General features: G+C 38.1%; 1 protein-coding gene across 1 annotated transcript in view; it reads right to left on the bottom strand.

The window, feature by feature from the left end:
- Positions 1 to 14,679, bottom strand: part of LOC311623313 (uncharacterized protein) — a gene marked incomplete at both ends in the record, with an annotated part of 35,145 nt that extends 20,466 nt beyond the window's left edge. The window contains 3 exon segments of the mRNA XM_084885322.1: positions 12,063 to 12,067; positions 12,544 to 14,634; positions 14,638 to 14,679. Of these exon segments, the coding sequence (XP_084741448.1) occupies positions 12,063 to 12,067; positions 12,544 to 14,634; positions 14,638 to 14,679 (2,138 nt within the window).
- Between the last annotated feature and the right edge of the window lie 2,172 nt (positions 14,680 to 16,851).

Here is a 16,851-nt window from a genome sequence, read left to right as displayed (position 1 = left end):
ATTAACTGTTGAATATAATAGAATCAGAGGTATGGAAGGGGAGTGAACTGATGATTCTTGGGGAAAAGGGGAGAGGGAGATGTGGGAAGAGACTGAACATAAATTGTGCACCTATGGATGAGGACAATGGGGGGTGGGGAAAGGACAGAGGGTGGGGTGAGAAGGGGGCGAAAGGAACATTTGTAATAATATGAACAATAAAAATTTATTAAAAAAAAAGATTATATCAAAGTGGGATATGTCAATAAAACCAAGAACTTGAGTCTTTTGTAATAATTTCATTTAGCAAGCATTTATGGCAATTTTAAAAGTGTTGATATTTTTTCATTACAGATAATAATAACTTTAGATCAAGGCTGATTTAGCTGTTTTGAAACTTGGATAGGTTTGAATTTAAAATGTCACCAGACCTGTCACCAGATCTCTGAAGAATGAGGTAGACTTTTGATCTGATTATTTTGCATGCACCTGAAGTATTTTGCCCATAAAATGAGCTTTTCTTTTTTTTTTTTTCTCTTTTGAGAATAGCAAAATTATTCTTCAGGTAGAAAAAATTAAAGTTAATTATTGTTGCTATTGTTATTTTTATGCTTTGGTCTTTTAACTTTTTAAAAAATATATATATTTTATTGATTTTTTACAGTGAGGAAGAGAGAGGGATAGAGAATCAGAAACATCAATGAGAGAGAAACATCGATCAGGTGCCTCTTGCACACCCCCTACAGGGGATGTGCCCACAACCAAAGTACATGCCCCCAACCGAAATCGAACCTGGGACCTTTCAGTCTGCTGGCCGATGCTCTATCCACTGAGCCAAACCGGTTTCGGCTGGTCTTTTAACTTTTATAATAGTTAAAACTGATTTATAGTTTATCATTGCAGTATTAAAATATTCTGAATTTCACTACATATTTACCATTGCTGGTAAATATTATACTTTCATATGTTTTCTGCTTTACTTAGTATCCTTTTGTTTCAATTTTAGCATTATTTGTAAGGCACTACTTGTGATAAATTATCAGCTTTCTTCTTTTTGTTTTGTTTTTTTTGGATTATTGTTATCTCTCCTTCATTTCTGGGCAATTTTGCCAGGTAGAGTATTCTTTGGCAGTTTTTCTTTCAGCACTTTTAACATATCACTCCCCTCCCTCCTGGCCTGCAAGATTTCTGCTGAGAAATCTGCATATCACTGTGGGAGTTCCCTTGCATGTGATGAATCCCTTATTTTTTTTGCTTATTTCAAAATTCTCCCCTTATTTCTGATTTTTGACATTTTGATTATATTGAGTCTCAAGGTAATCTTTGGGTTGATTTTGTTTTCGGTTGTTCAAAGCTCCTTGGAAGGGTGTGTTCATATCGCTCCCTAGATTTGGGAAGTTTCAGCCATTATTTCTCTAAATAAACTTCTACTCTTTTCTCTCTTCTCCTTTTGAGTCTCCCATGATATGTACCTTTTATTACAAAGGTCCTATATGCTTTCATTTTGTTTCTTTTTTGTTCCACTAACTGCCTAATATTAAATAGCTTGTATATGAAAAGTTCACGGATTCTTTCTTTTTCCAGGTGCATAGAAAGGTATGCCTCTCAGTTGTTCCCTGGAGAGCAAGACCCAGGTGATAGGGTTTCTTCCAGACTCACAGTTAAGCTGAGGTCTGCAGCCCATCCACTGAGAACATGGACAGGCACGATTCCTAAAAGGTCTCAGGAAAGGCAGGACTACCACTAGACCATGACTAGGATGGTTTGGAGGCAAGTTACTGGGATGCTTCAAAATCTACAGTCAGAATGAGTTCTATGGCCTAACTTCCAGGGAAACAGACAGGTTGATTCCTCTCTGGTCCCTTGGATAATCTTGCTGGTGTCAAGAGCAAGGCCAAGCTAAGCTTTAGACCTGTCCACAAGGGGATAGGGCTATTTTTGGGCTTATATCTTGGCCTGATCACCTGCAAAAATGACTGGAGAACTGAATGGTTTGGGCCAGATAGGATGGCCATGTCCTTTTGGGGGTGGGGGTGGGAGAACTCCAGTAGGATCACACAGATCTGTTTCACACGCTCAGTGATGGATTGCGGATTGCTAGCAGTAGTGATGGCCTGCTCAGTTGAGTTGGAGAGCTTATCCCCTGCTACCTGGACTTGAGACCCTGTCCTCTTTGGTATTTTATTTATTTATTTATTTATTTATTATTGAATATATTTACTTTTAAAAAATCTTTATTGTTCAGATTATTACAATTGTTCCTCTTTCCCACCCCCCCATAGCTCCCCTCCACCTGGTTCCCACCCCACCCTCTGCCCTTACACCTCAACCCCACTGTCCTTATCCATAGGTGTACGATTTTTGTTCAGTCTCTACCCGCAACCAAGGTACATGCCCCTGCCTGGAAACGAACCTTAGACCTTTCAGTCTGCAGGCCAACACTCTATCCACTGAGCCAAACCGGTTTCGGCTTGTTTGCACATTTTAAAGTAATTCTGTCCAAGAGTAAATGATGTCCAGAAGATGTTACAGGGCAGCAATATAAAAGAAATTAAAAGCTTCTGATGTCAGACTCCATTTTGTGTTCTCCATTTTACTAAGCTAATGCTGTACCAATTGAGGTCTGCCATAAATGAAATCACACCACTGAGAGAACCTTGAGTTATTAGCAAGAAGATGTAGTTATTGCTCCCAGGACTGCAGATCAAAGGGAAGAGATGGGATTGTTGGATCCTGAACCTTTGGAATAAGAACACTGGGTCTAATTCTTTAAACTGAGAAGGTATGCCAACCAGGTACTGAAACCTCTGGGAGTTGGTGAAGGATTCAAATATCTGACACTCTAAATCCTTAAGGTAGCTTTCTTGGCATCTGAGACAGTATCTCTGAGCCCGACAGTGCTGTTTTATATATGTACATATATGAAATTATAACATATATAATATAAAGATGGGGTAAAAGTAGGTTTATAGTCATTGGAATGACAAATAATACAATAATTAATAATAAAAATAAATTCCATTACTAACAATAATAAACCTACTTTTGCCCACCCCTGTAGTATATATAGTAATAATGTGCAGACTGAAAGCTACTATCTTCGTAAAGACTAGAGCTGCTAATAAGGCATGACTGAACAAGAATAGATCCAGAGACAAATGGCAGGGTGGGAGGTTAGAGAACAACCAAAGGACTTGTATGCATGCATATTAGCATAAACAATGGACACAGACATTGGGGCGGTGGGGGCTTGTCCAGGGTGGAAGTGGCTCTGGGGGTGGAGGGGGGGAGTCAATTGGGGGAAAAGGAGACATATGTAAAACTTTAGACAATAAAAAAAGGGAAATTAGAATTTATAAGTTTTTAAATAATATCATTAGTATAATGAGCCAATGAAAAAGTTTAGATTAATATATTGGTTAGGCAGCTGTGATTTGAGGTAAGCATATTCATAAGTCAAATAGTGAGAAAATTATTGAATTTTCATTTCACATTTTGCTTAGTGATCACATGCTTGATGATAGTTATGTACTAAACCTTCTGTTTCCTTCTAATTTTGCTGATAAAATTTCCATTATATACGTACATTACTAAGTCACCTGTCTGATAATCATACTGATTTATGGTAAAATAATGTCTTCTGTTAATATTACTGAATTTAGAGCAAATAGGACTTATTAATTGCTTTCCTGTATAAATGGTTACTTTCCGGTATTTAAATAAAACAAAGATGATCTTTAAATCATGAGAAAAATTACATTTTATGAAGAATTACTTTCTCAAGTCAATCTTTATTGTACTTCAAAGCATCAGGGCTATTAATTAGGTTCAAATCCTGAAAGAGGCATTTGCATTTAATATCCACAAATTCTCCCCTCTGCACTCTCTACCATAGTTCTAATTATATGTCTAAATTTACATTTACTTTCACTCCCTAAAAGAACTTTTCTTATTGTTTTTCTATTTTTTCCTTAGTTTTTCCATTTATTTTTAATACCTTTTATTTTAATATTGAAAATAACTTTCATGTTAATATTGAAAATGATGCCATAAAACAAACAAGTCTCTGCCTATCCTAGTGAAGCATATTTTTGTATTAAAATCACAAATGAAGTTTTTGTTTTATTTGTAACTTACCCAAAATAAGTCAAGAGGTTGGAGCAGTAAAACTTGCCCATGAATCACACAGGGAGGATGTTTCAGGAGAATTTGTTTTAAAACATTTTCTTTTTCCACAATTTCCAAGACTTTGGGTGCAATGTATTATTTTTTAAAGTTTTCATTAAAGTGTAATACATATTAAAATTGACATATCACAAAGGTTTACAGATCAATGGATTTTTATTGCAGAATATGCCTAGTTAAGCAATATTGAGATTAAGCGGGGACCCTGGGGCACTGTTGATGAGACTGTAAATTGGTGCAGTCTCTGTGGAAAAGAGTATGAAGACTGCTAAAAAATTGAAGAGTAGAGCTATCATGGGTGCTTTATCTATGTCTGCTTACTTCTTCTTTCATTTAGTGTCCCTGGACCTCTCTCTCTCTCTCTCTCTCTCTCTCTCTCTCTCTCTCTCTCTCTCTCTCTCTCTCTCTTTCTCTCTCCCCACCTAATAATTTTCCTTTCAGTTCCTTTTATGAAAAGCAGCAACTGCCTCTCTATTTACACTTTTTCATGGAGACCTCCTTATTCCTACTTAGTTCTCCTAAAACCTATATGTCCACAATGTGAAACCCAGCAGAGGAAGATTTCCAGTCTTAAATTCCCCTGTGATCTACTGATCCGATGTCTGGTCCTAATTTGTTTGATTGCCAAGGACCTTCTGAACCACTAACCTGGTGGCTGTCTCATTAAACCACTATGTACTTGTCTTTATTACTCTGAGAGCAACTCTCAAGTCAAATCTACACAAATCTTAATGAATTTGAAGTCTCATTATAAATTTCTTCTCTACCATTTTATCTACATTCTGACTGTATTTAGCAAGTATGTGGATAACCTATACAACATTCAGTTTATTTTACTTTTACAACTCATCTTCAATGACAAGCCATCAAGCTAAGGCTATGGCCTGCATTGCATTCTCATTTTCAACTACTACAGCTCTTACATCTTAAATAGTTTAGCATGGCTTCTGTGAGGACTCAAATAACTGTTCTTACCATTTATTCCACATTTATTTCAGTGATACATAACCCCCCCTGCATGCTTATGTACCTTTCGTCTAGAGACCATTAATTCAAATACTATTTGAATATCTCCTCCACCCAAACTAAATTGATTCTTAAACTGATAAAACAAAAAGCTTTCCCTACTGGGAAAAATACCAGACTATGTTTAGGAGGATGCTAAAAAAAAGAAAAAAAAAAGAAAAAAAGAAAAAGAAATAATCAGAATTGAAATAGGATACCTGAAACCAAAGCCTGAAGGTTGTAGTTATGAACATACATTTATATCAAACACTGTCATACTTCAATAGTTTGTCCTTTTTCCATCCACAAGTTTTGTAATTCTCTGAGTTTCTAATGTCTTCATTCATGAACAGAACATGGAATTGAACTTCTATGTTGTTTTTGTTTTCACAAGTTGTTACTGCTGACTTTCAATCATAACAGCTTAAATGGTTAAACCAAGAATTCCTCATTGACCTTGTTTAATACAGATTTGATATTTGCATTAAACTTTGATATCAGGTTGCAGATAGGAGAAAAGGACTTGTTTTGAGCTAAACTTTATCCTCATCGTTATGGGGACAAGAACACCAGGTTTACTTGGTTGCTTTCTGAGTCCTAAAGTGTAGGCACTGTATTTCACAAAATGCCAAGAACACAAAAATATCTCATGCTAACCAGATGAAACCTTAGACAATAAATATCTCCAAATTGTAAATAAATCCCAATATCCTAATTTGGTTTCTATGTCTCTATTTACATATGTTTGCTCTATATTTGCTATAGAGTGTTGAGTAATGTTGTGATGGAAAGGGAAAGCTAAGGAGTACTACTGCACTGTTGAGAATTAACTTAGCCCATATAAATCCTTGACACAATTTATTTCTTGGACATCAGTTTGGAATCTGGCAATAAGAGAAAAATAGATGCCAAAAAATGTTGACCTACATGTTGTCCTCACTACATTATTGTATTTGATGACTCTAGTGGCAGAAGCCCCTGAAAGAATATGACATTCTTAGTGTAATAATGCCAGTAACAGTAGAGTAGCTTCAAGTTACAGTCAGACTTTCTATGCACCTTGTATAAATACTTTAATCTTCTCCTTTTCTAAGTGTTGTCAAAATCATCAATATCTGTGTCCTAATCACAGCATTTCCTTCAATTTCAGTTATGGCCTAAATCAATTTTTTTAAATCAACTTAACAGCCTATAAAAACACATTTTAGTGGATCCCAATGAAATAAAATAGAATGGGATATATTAAAGAAAGTGGATCCTCATCAAGATATGAACATTTGGCAGGAAAAGATCTTGGTGTGGTGAGCATGTGTGTGTGTGTGTGTGTGTGTGTGTGTATGTGTGTGTGTGTGTGTGTTCATGCATGCACAAATACAGGGTACTTCTCTGCTCCATAGCTCACCTTTTTGAATGACTTATTAGAAGAAAGTTAGTATATTTCACAATCCTTTCTAACTATGAACCAACCTGCTTATATTTTTTACCACCTGTCATTATGAACAAAGTTTTGAGACTTGATATGGCAATGGAAATAGAAGTCCCTTCCCCCCTTGTCTCTCATTTAATGAGGTTTTAGATTTAGCTAGTTAGCAAAAATACTTTCTCAGTTACACAAGCCATGCAACTGTCTAAAGTTCCTCAACCCTGGGCTTTACCACCTCCATCTGAGCTTATTTCCAATTTCTCTTTAATATGTGAAAAAATCCAACCAGCTTCCTTACCCTCATCTTATGTGATCCCTACACACAGTTGAAACACTTCAGTCCCAGTACTTTCACTCATATCATCCTCCTCTTTCCAGATTATTTTTAACCTTGAGTCATGTTAACGAACACTTGAAGATTGAGAGGAAAAATTGCCTCCACTATAAAGCCTTCTCAAAAGAAAGTACACATCACTAATCATTTAGAAATCTTTTGAATCTATACTAATAAAAGGACAATATGCTAATTAGACCAGATAGACGGGATGTCTTCCAGACATCATTCTGGATGTCCTTCCTGACAAAGTGAGGGCCTGGGTAGCACCTGTATGCCTGCAGCTGGTCCAGGTGTCACCACCCGGGGTTCCCCGGTGCTTGTGGCCAGGCAGAGGGAGGAAACCCTGGGTCCCAGTTGTCTGTGGCCAGCTGGAGGAGGGAAGCTTGGGTCCTGGGTGCAGGGCTGTGGCAGAGGTGGTTAGGGATGATCAGGCAGGCTGGTGAGCATTTAGGGACATCAGGCAGGCAGGCAGGCAGGCAGGCAGGCAGGCAGAGAGATTAGAGATAATCAGGCAGGTAGGCAGGATAGTGGGTGGGAGGCAGTGGTCCCAGATTGCAAGAAGGATGCCTAGCAGTCAGACATCCTCCAAGGTGTCCCAGATTGTGAGAGGGTGCAGACCGGTCTGAGGGACCCCAACCCCACTTCATGAATAAATTTTGTGCACAGGACCTCTAATATCAAATAATATCTCAGAGACATCAAATATCTGCATACAAAGCTACTTCATCTGAAAGGGAGAAGAGTATTAAATTGTGAGCAAGAGGAGAAACCAAGATGGCGGCATAGGTAAAAGCCTAACTGCAGCCTCACACAACAATTTCAAAAATACAACTACAATATAAAGTGGACATTATCCAGAACTACAGGAAAGTTGACTGACTGGGAATTCTACAACGAGAAGAAAAGAGAAAACCAGAAGGAAAATCAGAGGAGCTGTAAAAGCCCAAGGTACGAAGACACGGTATGCACATGGGGAAAGGACGGAGCCGGAGAGGAGGGGTGACTGAGTGCTTGGTTGACATTCCTTAGCATGAAGGAGAAAAAAGCTCTGGATTGTGCTGAAGCCCATTTCCAACTGCACTGAACCCCAGTTCTGGGTGAGACCCTGGGGTCCCAGGGTCATACAGAGGGATTCTAGGCTGTAAGGTGGAAACTCAGGGAAGTGGCTAAAGGCAGAGCCCTAGAGTCATGCAGGTTGCGTGCAGAGGACTGACTGTTGACTGTGCTGCTGGATTGCCCTAGCGGGAAGGAGACAAAAGCTCTGGACTGCACTGAACCCAACTTCAAACTGCAATGAACCCCAGTTCCGGGTTCATTGGGGGATAGACTAGACTGTCTGGTAGTGGGTGAAACTTGAGGGCATCTTTCTCTCAGAGGTGCTTGAAGTGAGTACCAAAGCACTGAGTACCAAAGGACAGTGAGGAACACTGAGACTCAGGAACCTCATATGGCGGGGCTGACAGGAAGCCAAGGTTGTAGGCTCCACCCTGAAACACCACCCCATCCAAGCTGAGCACAAAGGCTTTTGAATAAGGCTGTCTCCTGGTATAGACACAGCTGATCCTCACAGCCAATTGGACTGGAGGTCAGTTCCTCCCAGTGATACCAACAACAATTAAGACTTAACTACAAAAGGCTGTACACACAGTCCACAAAGGGATGCACCAAGAGTGTCCAACTCAGATAATTGGGAGGCTGACCCACTGAACCATATAGGACACCGTAACACACAAAGCCACCCTAACAACTCAGGGAAACAGTGAAAATGCTGAGACAAGGAAACAGATCACAAACGAAAGAAATGGAGTACAAAAAGTGACTGGATATAGAGTTCAAAACCACGCTTATAAGGTTTTTCAAGAATTTCCTAGAAAAGGCCGATAAAATAAATGAGACTTATGCGGATATGAAAAGGGATCAACTAGAAATAAAGAATTCATTGTCTGAAATAAAAAAATATTATACAGAGTTCTAAAAACAGACCGGAAGATCGCAAGAATCAAGTCAAAGATTTGGAACAAAAAGAGCCAGAGGACACTCCCCTGCAGAAGCAAGAGGAGAAGAGAATCCAGAAAGTTGAAGATAGTGTAAGAAACCTCTAAGACAACTTCAAGTGAACCAACATCAGAATTAAGGGGGTCCCAGAAGATGAGAGAGAGAAAGATAGTGAAAACCTATTGGAAGAAATTGTGAAAGAAAACTTCCCCTACCTGGTGAATGAATTGACTTACATGTCCAGGAAGCACACAGAACCCCAAACAAAAGGAATCCAAAGAGGACTACACCAAGACACATCATAATTAAAATTCCAAGAGCAACAGACAAAGAGAGAATATTAAAAGCAGCAAGAGCAAGGCAGGTAGTTAGCTATAAAGGAGCACTCATACGATTGTCAGCTGATTTCTCAACAGAAACTATGCAGGCCAGAAGAGAGTGGCAAGAAATATTCAAAGTGATGAATAGCGAGAACCTATAACCAAGATTACTGTATCCAGCAAAGTTGTCATTCAGAATTGAAGGGCAGATAAAGAGCTTCACAGATAAAAAAAAAAGCTAAAGAATTTCATCACCGCCAAATCAGAATTATATGAATTGCTGAAGGGGGTTCTTTCGGAAGAGGAAGAAAATAAAGATAAAAATTATCAAGGACAAATATGTAGCTATCAACAAGTGATTCTAAAAACCAAGGGAATTAAAAAACCTGATGAACAATATTAACTGTTGAATATAATAGAATCAGATGTATGGAAGGGAAGTGGACTGACAATTCTTGGGGAAAAGGGGAGTGGGAGGTGCGGGAAGCGACTGAACATAAACTGTGCACCTATGGATGAGGACAACAGGGGGTGGGGAAAGTGCAGAGGGTGGGGTAGGAACCTGGTGGAGGGGAGCAATGGAGGGGGGAAAAAATGAGGAACTTTTGTAATAATCTGAACAATACAGATTTATTTAAAAAAATAAAAAAATTGTCAGCAAGAAAAGACAAATGTAAAATTTAGAGGGAGAGAGAGGTTCATAAAACGGAATGTGGGAGTCAAATTAATTATTAATTTTACTAGCTAGCAGATGAAAATGCTAATCTGGACATTTAGCAGATTAGCTGGAATAAACCATAGAAATAAATTCAGTTATTTAGTGTCCTCCTTGAGAGTTTAGCTATGGAACATAGATTTTGTCTGGCATTGTCTTCCAGTAACTTGCCATTACCCTTCCATTTTAGTAAATGCAGGTTTGTACTTTGTCCCTCAGATGGACTTTCTCATTTCCCTTCATTAGATTTTCTCATTTTTCCACGGCTTTGGTTACAAATAGATCGTACAGAACACAATTTGACAATGAGGTTTTGAATTTCTTTGCCTTAATTTATTGGTTCTGCAGTTACATTCATTTATCTACATATTAGATAACTTGGAGGCGTAATTATATGAGACTATCATATGCATTATGAAAAAAATTTGGTCCTACCCAATTTTCTATTCTTTTCTTTTCTACTCTTAATTAGAAGAATATACTAAGGATTAATTTAGCTAACTTAATTTTACTATGTGGTTTTCTTTTCATAATTGATTCTTCATTTCATCTTGCTTACAAGTCTTTACCCAGGTATAAAAGATGTACTATTGTTTGGATTTTGTCTTGATGATCAATAAATACTTGAAAACTATTTATTTATTTAAGACTATGTTAGTCATTGATTCGTTGAGTTTCTAACTTTTGTTGTTTCATGTATTCGGGACAACCAAGAAATTGCATATCACATATTTTAGTTTATTAACTTTGGGCAGGAGTAAAACTCTAATACATAGAGGTGAAATCTGGTTTCTTAGATTGTTGCTGATAAATAACTGCATTTGGCTATGAATAAAATGTGAGCAACTGGGGAAGGGGACTACCTAAGTACTTAAAAAGACCACCTTACTATATTCAAAACATATTTTGATATGATAATCACAGCAAGTCTATTTGATTAGTTAAGATATGTATTGATGGTTTACATAAGGAGTTAAACATCTTTGGTAATGTTTACAGTAAGAATCAATTATCTATATTCAATTAGTCCAATATATAGGAAAAAAGTAATTTGGGAGAAGTTGAAAAATCATGCAATGTTTATATGGTTTCCTGAGAAAAGAGTGGAGCTCTGGTTTACATCCTTTATTTTCTGATGTTTTAGGAGGTTTTATCTGGGGATTGAGAAAATATTAACCGTTAGATAAATTTTCAGGTTGTACTCAAAATATGTAGAGACTTCCAGATTAATAATACTTTATAAGGTATGGGGGCCAAATGGAATAAAACAGAAAGCATTGCAATTCTTAGAGAAAGGCAAAATGGGAAATTGAAAGAGTTAATAAAAAAGAAAAAGAGGAACACTTTGTACACTGCTGATGGGAATGTAGACTGGTGCAGCCTCTAGAGAAAACAGTATGGAATTCCCTGAAAAAATTTAAAAAAAATTGAACTGCCATTTGACCAAGGTATTCCATTTCTAAGAATATATTCTAAGAACCCCAAATTGTCAATCAAAAAGATTTACAACAGGTAAGATCTGGAAACAGCCCAAGTGCCCATCAGTAGATGAGTGGATACAAAAACTGTGGTACATTTACACGATGGAATACTAGGCAGTTTAGGAAAGAATGATCTCTTACTCTTTGAGACAGATTGGAGGGACTTAGAGAGTATTTTGCTAAGTGAAAAAACCAGTCAGAATAAGTTCTTATCAAGAGAGGGCTAAAGTAGGTTTACAGATATTTTGATGGAAAATAATACAATAATTAATAAATAAAAATTAAACTCTGTTTTGTGAATTCAAAACTGTAAACCTACTTTTGCTCACCCCTGTTATATATATAGTAATGATGTGCAGACTGAAAGTTACTACTCTTGTAAATACTAGAGCTGTTAATGAGGCATGACTGGCATGAATAGTAATAAAAAGATTTTCCAGGTTTCCAGTCTCCCCCTAGTGGCCAATTATTGCAGAAACTAGCAATGAGAACTGGCAAAGAAAAAATTTAATTTCTATGTTTGTATTCCCTGTGGGACAAAGCAGAGTACAAATGGGAAGGATGGCTAGAACTGAGACAGCAAATTAAAAACACACAAACACACAATATCCATTAGCTCTACCTTTGCTGAGGAAACACAAAGAAACAAGTTTCCTGGAAAATTAAACACTATTTAAAATAAAGAAAAGTAGTAATATTCTAGGAATTAGGATATTTTGGTAATTGTTTAATGGCCAATATTTTAAAATCACAAATAATAAAAAGTCTTGGGCATGATGCCAATGGTCTGTGACACATTCTGTAACATTTCTATAGCCAGGAGACTAACATTTAGTACACAGAAAGTTGGGTCAGACTGAACTCCTGTGAAATAGTCAATTGTTCCTTTTCTTTCAATAAGCAGTAGAACATTTTGCTGTTTTTCCTTAGATAAAATTGCATCAACTTGCTCTTCTTCTGTAGCTAAAATCTTGGCATTTTGCTGTTTTTATTCATGTGAAGTTGGCACATTCTACTTTTCAATTATACCTGTAGTGAAAGTTAAAAACCCAAAAAATTAGCAAGCATAATAAAAAAATAAAACGAATCAATGAGAGTAGTACCAGGTAATGATTCTTTGGCCAAGTTGTAATCCTTTTCTTTCGAGGGGGTGGCCCACTATCTATACTACCTCCACTGCCTTCTTCCAGGCAATTGGGAGGGTCCCACTCCAGGTTGCAATGGCAGTGATGTTTGTTATTGCAGACTCCACTCATATTGCAGGTCTTAGGTGAACAATAAGTTATCAGATATGACATATGAACACACTTCCTTTGGATGCAGACATGTTCTGCCCCACACTCTGTCCCATCTTTCACATCACCAATGTCAGGTATGGTCATCCCAAAGTGGTAGTCGGTACCCCAGCAGGTGAAGTCATTGATGCGAGCCCAATGCACAGTAGAATGATTTATCAGATGGGGAAGTTCTATCACATTATCACACTGAATCCTCCCGCACAAGGTATCTGAGATGTTACATTTTACGTATTTAGCGTTCCTTAAACCACAGTTCCCAAAACGGTCACCTCGGGTGTTCATTTCTGTGTAGCAACTCTGATCTGCACTCTTGGCCTCTTTGCCAAAAATGTTCCTGCACTGCTCTTCACGGTTATTGCATCGCTTTTCATAGCAGTAGCCACCACCCTTGCATGACACCCCGTTCTGCAAGTACACATCCTCTGGACAATGGTGGGAGGTCCCATTGCACCACTCTGGGAGATCACAGTCATTTTCCTCTTGTCTACAAACTTCACCTGTTGGCAGGATCTGGCAGTCTTTGCAACAAAGCCCAAAAGCACAAGCAGCCCCAGGCCTGAGAGTGCAGTTGGACTCACAGCACGGATCTTTCATACACAATTGTAAAGCGCCACAGTCACACTCTTCTCCTTCTTCAACCACACTGTTCCCACACTGTGCAGGTGTGAAGATGTTCCCTCTATCTGATGGCATGTACATACAATTTTGACTTGCCAGGAAGCCCATCCAGTCCATGAAGTTAGCATAGCTGCAGTTGCTGAATCTAGTTGCACTTGCTTTTGTTGGAGCCATTATGCAGTTTTTATGTCCACATGTACAAGTTGTTTCATCATGATACATTCCCAAATTATGACCCATCTCATGTGACATGATGTATGCAAAATCATACAGAGCATTGGTCATGAAACTATCAACTCCACAATTTAAAGTGTTTCTACATATGCCTTTTATATTGGCTAACCCAAGACTAATACCGTAGGAATGCTTTACCAAAAGATGTACAATATCATGGGGAATGCGGTTACTCAAGCTGGTTTCCTTCCATTTGCAAAAATCCGACAGGAGCTTTTCTATTTTATCTACTGAAAGTGGGTTGTTAGCAGTCCAGACCTCAATTCCCATTAAAACCACATCAACATCTAGTGGACTCAAAAACTGATATACTGCATTGAGCACAAGTAGTACTTCATACTGTACAGCTGTGACATTACTTTGGTGATGAAGATAGCGAGTGTGGTCCACCACCACGGCCAGTTCAAGAATCCGCCTGTGGGTCCACCAGCCTTCATACTCACTCTGCATCAAAGTGTAATTAGCACTCTCTTGAAACTTCAGTTCCCATGCAATTCCTTCAGCTGTTACTCCACATCTCATAGGTGGCCACTGTGTCTCCTCCCTGTCCACTTTATATATGAAATGCTCAAATGTGGTAGAAAGTGCCTTGGGCTCTATTTCATAAACAACGTCATTTGCCTGTAATATTCCCTGAAAACCTCCCAAACAGGTACTGATAGCAACCAGGGATTCTGGGTCTCCCTCCACATAACCCTTATAGTAGCAGTCATTCTGGACAAATGGCTGGTCCTCAAGGAGAGCGCCTCGATCTGTGTAGGTAAACACTTGCAAGTGTCTGGATAGAAAATGCTTGTTGACCTTCATGTGTATGACCTGATTCTGGCCCCCAAAATGCATTCTGTAAGAGAGCCAATCTTTATTCTTCATGCCAAATCCAGTGCCTGTTACTTTCAAGGGAATCACCACTTCTGGGGGACCATATCGTTGGGAGTGCACAACCTGGAACCATCCATATGAGAACAGAATCACCCCAAGCCACAGTAGCAGCAGAATGTTCCTCACACACACCAGGGCCTCATTCACAGCCATTATGGAATCACCCTACACAGACTCTGGTGAGAGCAAAATAGGACAGGTAGGAAGCATCACTGTTCCCTCTGAGCTGGGTGTTCTGGCAGGCTTAGACCATGGGTGCACACTGGAAGAGAAAATAAAAAGAAGAGTAGAGACAGGGTTGGCAGTTATGGGAAGGCCAATGTGGAGGAGAAAGAGAAACATAAGAGTTAATATGTATTAGTGTTGGACTGAAGACATGACTCAGAATACTGCTTGCATTTGCCCTTAAGAAATCTTAAGGCAAGGAGAAACCAAGATGGTAGCATAGGTGAACAACTGCTCTGCCGCCTCGCACAACAACTTTAAAATTAATACTAATATATAGGAAATCAATCACCCAAACCGTGGGAACTGTGGCTGGAAGAGAAAGGAGTGCCAGTGCTGAAAAGCTGAGTAACCTAGGTACAGAGGCATGCAAATTGGCCTGCTGGAGGGTGACTGGGTGTGAGGCTTTTTTTCATCCCGAAGGTATATTGTGTTATTTTTTTTAAAATTCCATGAAAATAAAAAAATTAAAACATCACAAAGTTTCATAGTTCAAAGGATTATTGTAGCAAAACATGCCAAGTTAAGCAATATTGAGATTAAGCAGGAACTCTCATGCACTATTGGTGAGAATGCAAATTGGTGCATATTCTGTGGAAAACAATATGGAGGCTCCTTAAAAATTTAAGAATAGAGCTACCATGTCCTGGATGCTTTCTGCTTCTTCAACTTTTGCTCAGTATGCCTGGACTTTCTCTCTCTAGAATAATTTTCCTCTCACTTCCTTTCATGGAAAAAACAACTGCCTCTCTATTTACATTTTTTCATGGAGACCTCCTTATTCATACTTATTTCTCCAAAAACCTATATGTCAACAATGTGAAACCCAGAAGAGGAAGATTTCCAGTCCTAAAATTCCTCTGGTGACATAGAGACTTGATGGCTGGCCCAATTTTGCTTTGATTACCAAGGACACTTCTGAACCACTAGCCTGGTGGCGATCTCATTAAACCATTGTGTACTTTTCTTTCTTACTTGCACCAAACTCCCAAATCAATCCGACACAGACCTCAAAGAATTTGAAGTCTCTTTTATAAATTTCTTCTCTACCATTTTATCTACTTTCTGACTGTATTTAGCAAGGATGTGGACAACTTGTACAACATTCAGTTTATTTTATCTTTACAACTCATCTTCAATGACAAGCCATAAACTGTGACTATGGCCTGCATTGTATTATCACACTCTTAAGTAATTTATTATCTTAAGTAATTTAGCATGGCTTTTGTTCTTAATCTAAAGTTATCCATCAAATTCACATAGAACTCAAATAACTGTTTTTAACATTTACTAGTACTCCACATTTCTTTCAGTAACACATTAGCTCCCACTCCATTCTTATGTTCCTTTCTTCTAGAATCTGTTAATTCAAATTTGTCCAACTCCTCAACCCAAACTGAATTGATCCCTTTACTGTCACAACAAACTGCTTACACTACCCTGAAAAATATCAGACTCCTAGACTGTGATAGGGGGCAGGCTGGGCTGAGGGATCTCCCTCCCAGTGCACGAATTTTATCCACCGGCCTCTAGTGTAGTAATAATGTGCAGACTGAAAGTTATTATCTTTGTAAAGACTAGAGCTTTTAATGAGGCATGACTGGCATGAGTAGTAATCAGAAAATTTCCCAGGTTTCCAGTCTCCCTCTAGTTGTCAACTATTGCAGAAACTTATAATGGCAAAGAAGAAATTTAATTTCAATATTTGAATTCCCTGTGTGACAAAGCAGAGTACAAATGGGAAGGATGGCTAGAACTGAGACAGCAAATTAAGAACACACAAATACACAGCATCCATTAGCTGTACTTTTGCTCAGGAAACACAGAGACTAGTTCTATGAATAATTAAACACTAAAATTATAAAAATAAGTAAAAGTAGTAATATTCTAGAAATTGAGATATTTTGCCAATTATTTAATGACCAATGTTTTATGATTCCAAATAATAAAAATTCTTAATGGACTGTGACCCATGCTGTAACATGTCTACAGCCAGGAGACTAAATTTTACTACATGGCAAATTGGGCTTCTTTTTAAAAATTGTAAATTATGTCTTGTTTTTCTAAACTTCAGTAGAACATTTCGCTGTTCTTCCTTAGGTGAAATTGGACATCTTGCTCTTTTTCTTTAGGTAAAGTCTTGACATTTTGTTCTTT

Source organism: Pipistrellus hanaki (genome assembly GCF_964339955.1).
Source record: "Pipistrellus hanaki genome assembly, chromosome: 5".
In the NCBI taxonomy this organism is placed as follows: domain Eukaryota; kingdom Metazoa; phylum Chordata; class Mammalia; order Chiroptera; family Vespertilionidae; genus Pipistrellus; species Pipistrellus hanaki.
The sequence above is the reverse complement of the archived record's forward strand: the minus strand, read 5'-3'. Positions and strand labels throughout refer to the sequence as shown.